This window comes from Macrosteles quadrilineatus, unplaced genomic scaffold (genome assembly GCF_028750875.1).
Source record: "Macrosteles quadrilineatus isolate MER2022 unplaced genomic scaffold, UCM_ALF_1.0 Scaffold_1__1_contigs__length_201487025, whole genome shotgun sequence".
In the NCBI taxonomy this organism is placed as follows: domain Eukaryota; kingdom Metazoa; phylum Arthropoda; class Insecta; order Hemiptera; family Cicadellidae; genus Macrosteles; species Macrosteles quadrilineatus.
The window spans coordinates 141916749-141929480 of record NW_026542594.1 but is presented as its reverse complement, the minus strand read 5'-3'; the positions used below and the strand labels follow the sequence as shown (position 1 = coordinate 141929480).

General features: G+C 33.9%; 1 protein-coding gene across 1 annotated transcript in view; it reads left to right on the top strand.

Moving 5' to 3' along the window:
- Positions 1-394: 394 nt before the first annotated feature.
- The window catches only part of LOC128986021 (uncharacterized), a 37070-nt gene continuing 24732 nt past the window's right edge, over positions 395-12732 (top strand). Inside the window, exons 1-2 of the mRNA XM_054406104.1 lie at positions 395-470; positions 4453-4522. Coding sequence (XP_054262079.1) covers positions 454-470; positions 4453-4522 — 87 coding nt within the window. The 5' untranslated portion in view covers positions 395-453. The remainder of the gene's footprint in view (positions 471-4452; positions 4523-12732) is intronic.

Below are 12732 nucleotides of genomic sequence, written 5' to 3'. Positions count from 1 at the left end.
TTTTAAATTTTGATTTTTTATTTTTTATTTTGATTTTGAATTTTTATTTTTATTTTGAATTTTGATTTTTTATTTGAATTTTCAATTTTGATTTTGATTTTGAATCAGAATTCGGAATTCGATTACTAAATGATATTGGAGACTCCAAACTGTGTGTGCAGTGTTAGGCATATTATTGGCTTTTCCAGAAAACAACAATGATAAGGAAGCATGCTACATGCTGTTCTTCAACAGGCTAGATACTAGGCCTACTTCATGGGTAATTGAGTCATTTACAAAAATAACTAAAGGCTTTACAACCTAATGTTCTTTCTGCATAGTATCCGTCATCTTTCTGTTTTCAGTACCTGTAACCAAGCAACGATTTAAAAATATCATTTAATAAAATTTTAATATTATAGATTCCTCTTTATCACCGTAAGTTAAATTAATTATAAACAGAAAACATTCAAAATGTCAAATAACCCAAGGTAAGTTCAATTGCTTTGAATTTTTACTGATTCATCTTTGTCCAATAAGTATAGGCATGTTTTCACAGGTACAAGGATAGGCATATCACCCCCCTCGCAATTGAAGTATTCTAAACTATTTATGTAGGTCATATGTACATTGTATCTTTCAACATTTCGTATGCTCTGAAAACAAGCCACACTTTTCTTTTAATTGAAAACTTAAAGGAAGCACCAAGGCAGACAGATACAACTCCAGTATTGGTGGCAGTAAGTAATTCAAAGCGCACTTCATGAGCCATGTAATTGCCACGTGTGTGATGGTGTCAGACCTACACTCTCTCCGGTGTCAGTGGCGGTTGTTCCAATGTCAGAAAGCACATTATGTACCATATTAATTGTCACGTTATGTGCCATTTAATTGCCACGTTTGTGATGGTGTCAGGCCATGGCCTAGTCTCAGGTGTCAGTGGCGGACGGCGGTTGTTCCATTGTCTGAACGCACATTATGTGCCATATAATTGCCACGTTTGTGATGGTGTCAGGCCATGGCCTAGTCTCAGGTGTCAGTGGCGAACGGCGGTTGTTCCATTGTCTGAACGCACATTATGTGCCATATAATTGTCACGTTGGTGTCAGTGTCAGGTCTAGTTTCCGGTGTCAGTGGCGGTTGTTCCATTGTCTGAACGCACATTATGTACCATATTAATTGTCACGTTATGTGCCATTTAATTGCCACGTTTGTGATGGTGTCAGGCCATGGCCTAGTCTCAGGTGTCAGTGGCGGACGGCGGTTGTTCCATTGTCTGAACGCACATTATGTGCCATATAATTGCCACGTTTGTGATGGTGTCAGGCCATGGCCTAGTCTCAGGTGTCAGTGGAGAACGGCGGTTGTTCCATTGTCTGAACGCACATTATGTGCCATATAATTGTCACGTTGGTGTCAGTGTCAGACATAGTCTCCGGTGTTAGTTGCTGTTGTTCCATTGAACGCACATTATGTGCCATATAATTGTCACGTTGGTGATGGTGTCAGGCCTAGTTTCCGGTGTCAGTGGCGGTGGTTCCATTGTCTGAGCGCACATTATTAATGAGCATCGATCGTCTGCCAGCCCGGTATGGACATGCAAACTGAGGGCGGGGTCTGGCCGGGTGTTTCCCTCTTAGCCTAATTGTATCGGACACCTCTCCCTCCCTTACAGTCCCGGCCACGTAAAGAGAGAAAATGTCCAGGTAGACCCGGTCAGACCTAATCCGCCGTTGTCAAAACATAGCTATTGTTTTGAAACCGAGGGGGCGCGCTACCCCATCCCAGCGGTCATTGCTACCTCAGTGGTCATTGCCTGCTGCTTCTCAACATCGACTAGCCAATCAACGAAGCGACGTAGAATCGCGATTCAAATTTTGTGATATTCGTCTTCACTTTGTGAATAAAATGACCTGTCACTTAATTATAGGCGATCACCCGTTCGATTTATAGAATTTGTACTGGCCCGAGTTATTTCTAAGAATTAAAGGGAGGCAGTAGCAATGACCGCTGGGATGGGGTAGCGCGCCCCCTCGGTTTCAAAACAATAGCTATGTTTTGACATCAGCGGATTAGGCCTGACCGGGTCTACCTGGACATTTTCTCTCTTTACGTGGCCGGGACTGTACATTCCCACTTTTATCGAGTTAATCCGACTCACGTAATTCGAACTTTCTTTACGCCCTCTTTACAAATGTTTGTTCCGACGTGGTTACTCGGTCTGCTTTTGATCTTCTCTATGAGTGTAAGTTTTAACCCTGTGGCGGGAGCCCCTCTGTGATTCTTGTTAATTTTTTATTTGTCTACGTCATTGGCATGTTTGAACGTTTTCGCAAGGGAACGGATCAAATCATGGTTACGTTAATTTTACCTTTCATTTTAACTTTGTACATTTTTTTTTGCCTGTTATTTCTTTTACACGATATTGTTAATACCACGTAGCCTATCCTTGATATTTTTTATTTCAAGTGTATGTACCGAAGTATGACAGTCAACCCATGCCAATCCATACTTTTTTCCTGTTGCTAGATTTTGGAGCCTAAATCATTTCTGAACTTGACTTTTTAAAATAATCTAAATTAATTTAAGACTAAATTACTTACGTAATCCCGTCACAGTTCAACTAATGTTGTCAAAGTAGGACATGTTTCGGTGTTAAAACGCCATCGTCAGCGTCAGTATGCCCCTTGCTACCTGTGCGGTCGGAATCTTTGGTTAGAACAGGCCTGTTTTTAAATGTTTCAATTTCTCTTTTTGTAGTTTTCATAATTTTGTTCGTGCTGTATTGTGTTTACCCTTTGATGATGTCTACAACTGATCAACTCTACAAGTACCTGAAGCTGATTGAAGCTGAAGCATAAATTGACAAAATTTGTTGAGCTGTGTTAAGTAGAGCAACGGCCGTTGGTTTAAGTTGTATATTTAATTCAATATAATTTAATTGTACAGTCAGGTTGGTGATTGGTGTGAAGGGCGTGTCCAGCCAGAACACGCGTGTGTCGTCCTCATGTCACGCGTTGTGTCACTCAAATTAGTTAATTCATCAAAAATGCATACCTGCCACAGACGCCCTGTTTAGACAATGTTAATAAAATAAATTAAGTGTCAAGTTTTTTATTTAACGTTCAAATTTACTTTTTTAACAACGCCCTCATGTAAATACAGTTTTGGATGCCAAAACGGAAACTTCTCAAGTTTGTCACAGCTCAAGGTAAAAATTGATCTTATTTTAAAACCGTTGACACAGATACGCGATCACTGAAAACTATAAAGATGCAGTTTTGACCAAGTCCTTTTCATACGTAGTAGTTTTCTGTCGAAAAAGACTAATTAACCTTCTTGGGTGCACCGTTGTTGAAATCTAATATTTTGTTCCACCTACTGTACATTACAAATAAAATAATAAAATACAATGGTTTCATGTTGTTGGATGTAGTTTAACGTTTAATATGTGTCATAGACAAATATTACGGTACTTGCTTATTAAATTAAATCAAATATCGCTTTATACTCTATGGTTGAGTCACAACAACTTCTATAGGTCATTTCTCAGAGTTCAAAATCCACCGTTAGTGGTTTAGCTTTGGACAGGGTTGGAAAATTGATTGATGTCAATTCAATTTGTTTGAGATGCCTGGTGGGAGGGTCCCACTGAAAATTGTCAAAAATCTCGATCTGGTCTAGAAGATGTCTTGTACAATACCCATACAGTGAATGATTGATAGTAGCAGTCATACTGCCCACTGCCGTAATATATATAAGAATGAACTCGAACTTGTAACGCCGTGATTGAAGTATTGAGCTGCAGCAAGACAAGACAACAGCTGACATTGACGTGGGTGGTTCTTGGGAGGAGGGGGGGGGGGTTATAAGGGAGGAGGGATCATTTAAACTGTAAGGATCAACATCTCATCATCTGGAGCATTATATCAGGCGTTCTTAGTACAGAATACTCTGTAGTATACTCTGCACGATGCTAACAACGCATATTTAAACAGTAGCATTACACTGTCTAAAGCCCTGTCCAGCCGCCATAATTTGAAATTTAGGTTTTTGATATTTTAATTACAATTTTAAATTAGGCTTTGAAAATGTGCATGTAAAACTATTGCAAAGTATGTGATCAGGCATTCTATATAATGACTAGGAATTCCATACAGCCTAAAATCCTATAAAAGTATAAAATCCTGTAGTTATTACTCAGTTTCATAATTGGCCTTAAAACTTCCGGTGATACTATAGAATGCCTAGTCAATCTATAGAATGCCTGCTCTATATACTTTGCCGGTAACATCTAATAATTTTTCATAATTCAAATTACATTTTCTGTAACTTTGATTTATATTGTGTATTTGAAAACTCATTTACCATTTTTCGTGTTAAACGCTATAAAAAGAATGAGTGGATTACAGTAAGCATATGGTTCAGTATAACTGTTTTGAAATTAAATAAATACATGTTTCATTGTTTCAGAAACCACTCAGTGTTTGATATTGAAGCAGGCAAGAAATTCACTAAAGCAGGATTTATGAAGACATGGGAGGTAAGAAATATCTTGGTTTAATACTAAATATACGGTAACAAAAATATAAAATATGTATCACAGTGTTTATTTTACCCATTTCAAAAATAGGTACCTACTATATACCACGTACAGGGTGGCCCAAAAAATAGGTACTCATCATTTCACGGAAATTTATTATTATTTATTAGCTGTACAAACTTACTCTATCTAACTACGTGCTGTTCATGTTTACACCATTGTTTATCAAATATTGCATTCGTCTTTGCATGATTTCAACCATTCCTGAACATTTGTTGTGGAGTGTGATGTCCATTAACACAGAAGTTAAGTTAAAACAGTAGTTTAGATGAGTACCTATTTTGGACCACCCTGTATAAATATTCGTGGTATATACTCTTGATTTTCAACAGATATTTTCGTGCATCACTTTGTAATTACGTTATATACAGTACTGCAGGTCAAATGTTGTAAGCCTTTAATTCAGTACCTTACACAATTATAGTTAAGTCATATTAAATGTAGGTACACCATGATTTGCTAATATATAGGTACCTCTTCAACACAAATAAACACATTAAAGTGGGTAAAGAACAGGAGGCTATTATTATTCTTCACCCATATTTAACATTCATTTAAAACACTGAGATTGCACCTTCTATCAAAGTTTGAGTCGTAAGTAGGTATTATAAAATTCCAAAATTAATTAGTAATTATTGTACTGTAGAATTTGTGTTTTAAACTCGACTATTTATGGCTTCACCATTAAATATTAAATTACTTGTCATGAATTAGTCGTTTTAAAATGAACAATCCTTCCCAATCCAATATATTAATTAGTACTACTATACGTCACCTCATTGATGCGTTACAAGATCAACACATCATAAACGAATGTTTTTAATTGATTTGTGTATAAACATTATACCTAATCAAATGTAAAACACGTGCATTATTTAACAGTATTGCAACAGTATTGATTCTTAAGTCTCAAATGAATATGTGTGATTTCATAGAATCATTTATGCCAAATAAGGTTAGTTTTAAAGATCCTAACCTTTCAAACTTATGAATGAATTGTTTGCTTAAAACGGAGAGTTTTCGTGCACTTCACAATCCATCGACTTTTAAACCCCTTACTTATTGTATTATTGTTGGATAGGAGATAACTTACCAGAACAATGTTTTAGCTTTCAGGGTATCTTGTAGTGAACCCTGAGTTGGTTAACGAAGTGGCAAAATTCTATTTCATCATTGGCATTGAACCAAACAAGCAAGCGTAATTAGAGGGTTACCATTTATTGTAAGCTTTGCTGTTTTATCAGCCTGTTAATTGTTTAATCGTTCAACAATCGTACCGTGTGATTACTTACTTCAATCTATGTTCTTATTCCGTAAACCTTTCAAATTGTTGTCAAATAACTATTGGACTACGTTAGACGTGAGATTGTTCAACGTGTACAAACTATGGATTTGTAGCGGAGAGGGAAGTAAACAGATGTAGAAGGAGGTTTGGGGAGGTTCAACAGCTGATTGGGGTTGGGAGCGCCTCACGATATTATTACTCCCACCACGCCACCTCCATTGTGTGCAGGGCAAAAACACAAATAATGTGCTGTGCATACATAACCAAGTCATATGTGAAAGGATATCGAATAGTTACAAGTCTTCATTTGTCGTACAGTTTCAAATTCATATATATCTTGCTTTAATAGTCAAAAATTAACAGCGAAAAACAAGTGTTTTTGTGATAACTTAAGCAATTTGAAAATCAATCAAAAGATGATGGAATTCTTTTCAAATCTAACACTCTTATCATTTTTGATAACCGAATAGCTTGCACTGAGTAGTTCGTTAGCGGATACAATTTTGTTTAATGGCAAGTAGAAATTAATGTTTATTTGTGAACTAAAAATAAAACATGGTTAATCGAAGTAACAGAAGGTTATGGCAAGGAAATTGCTAATAAAGCTTAAAAACTGTCTCATAATTTGGGTGGCCTGTGATGGGAGGCTTGACAAATCATTATTCGACCTGTGGGGATGCGATGTTTGTGGTGTAGATATTTATCCAATCCCAATTCTCCACATCGAGGGTTGGTATTGATTGTTGAGTAGAGTAAGAAGTAGAATACTCGTGCGACTGCAGGCCGCAGGGGTCCCAGCGCTGTAGTCGTCAGGTCTTCTGTATCACACTGCACTCTGCACTACCGAGTGAGGGAAATACGAGTTTGTAAACAGAAAGTAAAGTCATTAGACGATTCTATTCTTTACAACTGTAATAAAACTAAAAACATGTTTAGCAGCAAACCTCTAAAACATTACCAACATCTATTAAAAAAACAACAACTTCGGCATTTGCAAGTACCAATAATTAATTTTTAAATAGACTCCTGCCATCTACGTGGGCACGTGGTATCTATTTTGGAAAAAACTTATCAATTTTGATGGAAGTCTTTGTTCATCCACATACGTAGTATTCTATGACTAAAATATATTTGAGTTTAAGCATAATGTGGCCCTAAATTTACTTTCATATTAAATGAGTGTTTTAATTTCATTAAGTAACTAGCTGTGTACCCGTTCTACGCACGGGGATCTTATAATATTCAGTTGAAACCTTCTTATATAACGAACAGCAGTTGGTTTGCATATTTTAAGATATGCTGGCCAAACTATTATACATAGCTTCATTTTATGTTGTTTTTTGTTGTTCCGGATCGGTATGACAATCAATAAAAGGTTAAATTACCTCTGTGTCTGCCGGTCGATCCTATAACGGTAGGCTTACTTTTATTTTTACTATCTGATCTCGTTTGCATGGCTCAATCACGTCCTGGTTGAAGTTCGTTCGCTACGCTCACTCACCTGTATGTTGGAGCTCGTTCGCTGCGCTCACTTTCCTTCAGGTTAGCTCGTTCGCTACGCTCACTTGCCTTCAGGTTAGCTCGTTCGCTACGCTCACTCGCCTCCAGGTTGCAAATTAGCTGTTGTCATAAATGTAAAAGAAATAATAGTGCTAGTGCTGCACCCTGTTGGTAATCCTTGTAACTTTAATGCTATTGAACATCACAGAACAGAACCAACTTGTTTAATTGAAACAGCTGTTAAGATTCAATAATTTCATTTCTCATAAGGTTAACATGGGCTTCCAGACATTCCACGTCAAAAATCGACAAAAACTTGATTTTCAAGGGTTTACTGTTAAATATCTAACTGTCTCATATTCGATGAAATACGTCTAAAACCATCTCATATATGTATAGTATTTGGAAAATAAGTTTCAGGCGGGACAGTGCTATAGTTATTGAGGAGTAGTTGTAATAAAGTGCGTATTTTAGCGTTACCAAGAGAATGACAGATAGACAGACAGACAGACAGACAGACAGACAGACAGAAATTGAGATAAGGTTTGATTCGGTTTCTCTGACCTATGAAATGTAAAAATAACCAAAAAGTTCATTATTCTAAGCAATGTACAGACAAAACTCTAATTTTATTTATATAGAAGATTACACAGCTTTAATGTTGTATTTGATGGTGATAAATTATTGCTGTACCTTTAGAGAAATTAAATCTCTTTGAAAATCGCTAAAATGAAGTTTTTGAACCAATATGAGTTTTGGCAAATATTATTATTGATTAAAATGACCAAAATAAAATATATACTGTAAAAGATTAAGAATCAAAATCAGAAAGAACACATCAGTGTTTTATTTCCACCTTTTTATTCTTGATGATGGCAACTTTTTTTCTCAAGTTGTAAATTTAAAACAAATTATCCAACGAAACATACTAAGATTTATATATTTTACAAAACTAAAATGTATTTAAAATCTGATTATGTAATATTCTATTTCTCCTATTTTCTGTTTCAATGTTTAGAAGAGGAAACAATGATATATCAGAGGTCAAAATTTAATGCATTTATTATGAAATATTTAATTTATTTTATTGTTTAGAAATTAAAAGGTCAAGAAAAATTACTCTTGAACAAATTGATGCTGTTTGGTATAAATTATCTAACCAGTTAATACTACTACAAAACTAGGTACTTTGAACTAAATTCACTAGTAAAAAACTATTGATAATCTACTATAGGCCTATTGTATCCATCTATGGTATTTTACACTAGAATTTTACAAGACTGGCCATATAAAGCAGTCAAATTTTAATACACTTAAATAAATCTATCTATTAGGCTATAACTGTAATAGTTTAAGTCATTTCAATCTCTAACAAAAAATTAAAAGTTATACATTAGAGAAAAAATAAATCATGAAGGAACTTTACGAGAGTATATGCTTAAATTTACTTGCATGCACAAAGATTCGTTTATATGTTTCGTGAGATTAAGTGTACAAGTCTATTACTTGAGGATCAGCAAAGTTAAATCAACTTTATTATGGTTACACTAAGTTAAAACAATGTTAAGAGGAAGACAAGCTAATATTTACGTTTGTATAAATACATCACACAAAATTATGTACAAAGGCAACACTCCACTTTTTACAGTTAGGGAAGGCCAACGACTGTGTTCTATTTTATATCACAAAAACAGGTACATAAACGTATCTGCAAATGTCTACTGCAATAACTTACTACATTACAATTTGACATCTTCTACTTCCAAATCAAAATCATGCTTAGCTGACTTCTATGCTCGACTCGACTAGTCTACAAGTATACCGTACCGGTACCTTACAAATTGGTTTATTGATATTATTTAGGCTACTGTGTTTCGCCTTGTATAACTAATTCAACATTACCACAGACTGACTGACATGTTTTCATATGAAAAACTAGTTCCATAATATAGTTTTAAAATCTGATACCCCTTCTAAATATTTCTTACTTGTACTAAATTATGAAGGCATTGCAAAAATTAAGTGTCTGGATCTTGCTTCAAAGTTTCATTTGATAGCTGTAAAATAAAGTATCCCACCAAATAATGCGTTTTAGCAACGTGGTGTGGTAGGGTCTATTTTTTAAGATGTCAAACTATATCTCATCGAAGGTCCAAAGTATGCAATAATGTTGGTCATACTGTACTGTGAATCAAAGTCCTTGAGACTATAGTGTTCATTATTGATTTTTGGGCTCCTATACTAAAAGGCAACCCCTTCTAGAGTTGTGATAAACAGTTAAACTTGCTATGGACTTGCAGTTTAGCTATAATACCTCAACTGCAGACAACGGTTGGATTTTATAGAAACAATATTTTTCAAGCCATGTTGTTACTCAAATACAGTATAACCAATAGGAAAATTCATTGAAATGTTTTATTTTGTAGTGTGAAAGATATTTACCTATAACACAGATAAATCCTCTATATTTTCAAATGTCCCGGAGTCTATCCCACTCTGTACATTATTAACATGTTCTGTTCCGATAAATTTAATATAGTTATCGGACTATTAATTCCATATGCCATTGCATTGCATTCAAAGCCGAGAGTATTGTAAAACCATAGACAAATAGATGTAAAACGCTCTAGACGGAAGCAGCATATTCATTTAGCCATCTTCCCATTTGAACAGGTATTTTATTTTTTGTTTATCTTTTCAGGACAATGTCCTATTAAGCCTTTAGGTATCTACAGGATAAATTCTGAAAGATAAACAATATTGTCGTTTCAAAGGACCTAATTTCAGCTATAATCTCAAATCTCCCATTCCAATTACTGTATGTCGACTTCAATGCTTTTGATATATTTCAAATAGGATGACTGGTCACAAGGAACCACTAGCTACTTAAGTCAGATTCTGTTGTCTTCTTTTGTGAAGTTATCATGCTGGCAATAGACAAAATAAAACATGGTCCAACTTATTTAGGCCATATGCCTGTCTGAAGTGAACCCTGTCAGGGGTCAGCCACATGTTGTCTCATCTGTCATCAATGTTCACTCCTCATGGGGTACAGGTACATGTATACTATGACTGTTAGAGGTTGTCTAAGTGTGAGGCCACAAAATGCCACTTTAAGAAACACAAAGACCAGTACATGGTACACCAGTATTATTTTGTTTGCTTCTAGTAGTAAAAAAAAATTAAGCTGAATTTAATCATAACCCAGCTACTCAATAAATGATTCATTAATTTTCTAGGTCATTTAGAATTTTATATTAAGTTGTTAAATTGATATGATTATAATAATAAAGGAATATAAATCATATCAGTTAAATGTAAATAAGACGGGGTTTACTTACCAAAATTTAAATCGTCTATGACTATGACCACACACATTTTAAAATGCTTCCAGTATTATGCATATTAAACATTTAATTTTTGCCTGTTATAACTAAAGTAAACATAACATGACAGCCTTTCAGCATATCGGTACAATAACACACTTAAAGCATGTACATTTCTAATTTACCAAATACTCTGTACTACCAAGACTAAGACATGGTAAAAAAAAATGGAAAACTATAGACTACAGATATTAAAATATCCTCTACCGGTACTTAAAATCCTAAAAACCAAATAAAATACTGACCATGCTGCGTTTTGGTTAAAAATCAAAACCTTGGGCAAATCTGATAAGTTGTTAATCATGTTATTCAATACCAGTGTTGTATATATTACTTTAATTTTCCTCGTAGTGTAAAGAAGACCATCATTTAAGGACACTTGTCAATATGCACTCTTTTACAAAGTCAACTTGTTAACTTTGTGTACTTAAAATCTGTAACCCAGTATAACACAGTAGGTAACACAGATACAAGTTTAAGTTAACTATATTTAAATTATTTTTTTAAACTATATTTTCAGGAAATTATTGTCAACTTTTCTAAAATCACTTCCTAAACACAACAAGGCTGAATCTTCAGAGGTGCTTAATAAATTGTATAAATATTATTTCAAATAATATAGGTACTCACCTGCAATAAGCGTTTAGACGCTAATGAAAACCTACCTGGTGCCTTAAACCATTAATTAAGGCCATAAGATGTAATAAAATATTGGCGTATTATCGATTTATAAAAATCAATAAAGCATTAAACTAAATCAGACAGATTATTGTAAATTTAAGTAGGCCTACACAAAAAAAACCCAGGTTTATAGATCAAAATGTGTGTCCTTTTTGACCAATACAAAGTGTTTATGAACAGTAAAATTATAAAATTTTAGGTGTTATGTTATCATTTTGCTAATTAAATATACAGTTCTGTTGATTCAAAGCACTAGTTTTTGTTTGGGGGTAGCCTACCATTCTGCTAACCTTTGAGTTATTTTTTACAACTAAGGTTATGACAAATTTAGGGTTTTAATAAACATTTTTATTTTAATTAATAATCAGGGTTTTGTCAGATTACTTACCAGTACAAATTTGATTGGCATTATAGGCTGTTAGTTTTGTATGATTTTTTTTGCATGAATATCCCATGACTAAGGCCCCTATTTTACAGGGTTGTAACCATTTAATTCATTTTTGTGTCTGGCAATACTGTACGGTAAATCTTTTTTATACATATAATTGTTTTGACAAAGGCATATTTATTAACGTGTTCATTGCAAATGATTTTCATGGATGGTTTTAATTCAATGGGATTGATTATTTATACAATTTCATTCACTTTAAACTCATTAAATTTTTAAATACTTTAGTGGATTGATTACCTATTGATGTGTTTTATTCTCTTATGCATGTACTGTAATATCTAATATAATACAAATAAAAATTGCAAATTACAAAAGAAATGTTCCACATGTTCTATATGTTATTAATTATTATTTATAAAACTATTTAACAAATTATTTAAAATGGTACAAAATGAAGAGTAACAGACAAAATAAATTGATTAGTTCTTTTAAAGTAAACAAATTCCTTTCTATTTCTTATTCTTGAATTTAAAAATAATTTAAACTTATCTACAGACAAAAAAAAAATTGTACCCATTCAAGGTTTGATCTGTGATAGCTTTAGTAATTATTTTGTTTATTTATCATTTAATTACATTGAAAGTCTAAATATTCTGTTTACTTTAGAATTATGATGGTTGAAACTGGACATTTAAAACTCAATTACTCCTTTTTATTTGGCTGATGTATTATAAAATAAAATAACACATGCTCAGTACAGTATTTAGGTATTAATGGTTTCATATTTTTCATTCTATTGAAAGTTGACTAAGCTTCATGAGAGTGATTTAATGATTTTTGAATTATCAGCTGTTTATAAAAATGTACAGTATTAATATAAAAACAGCTGGCTGATAATTGGCTGCTT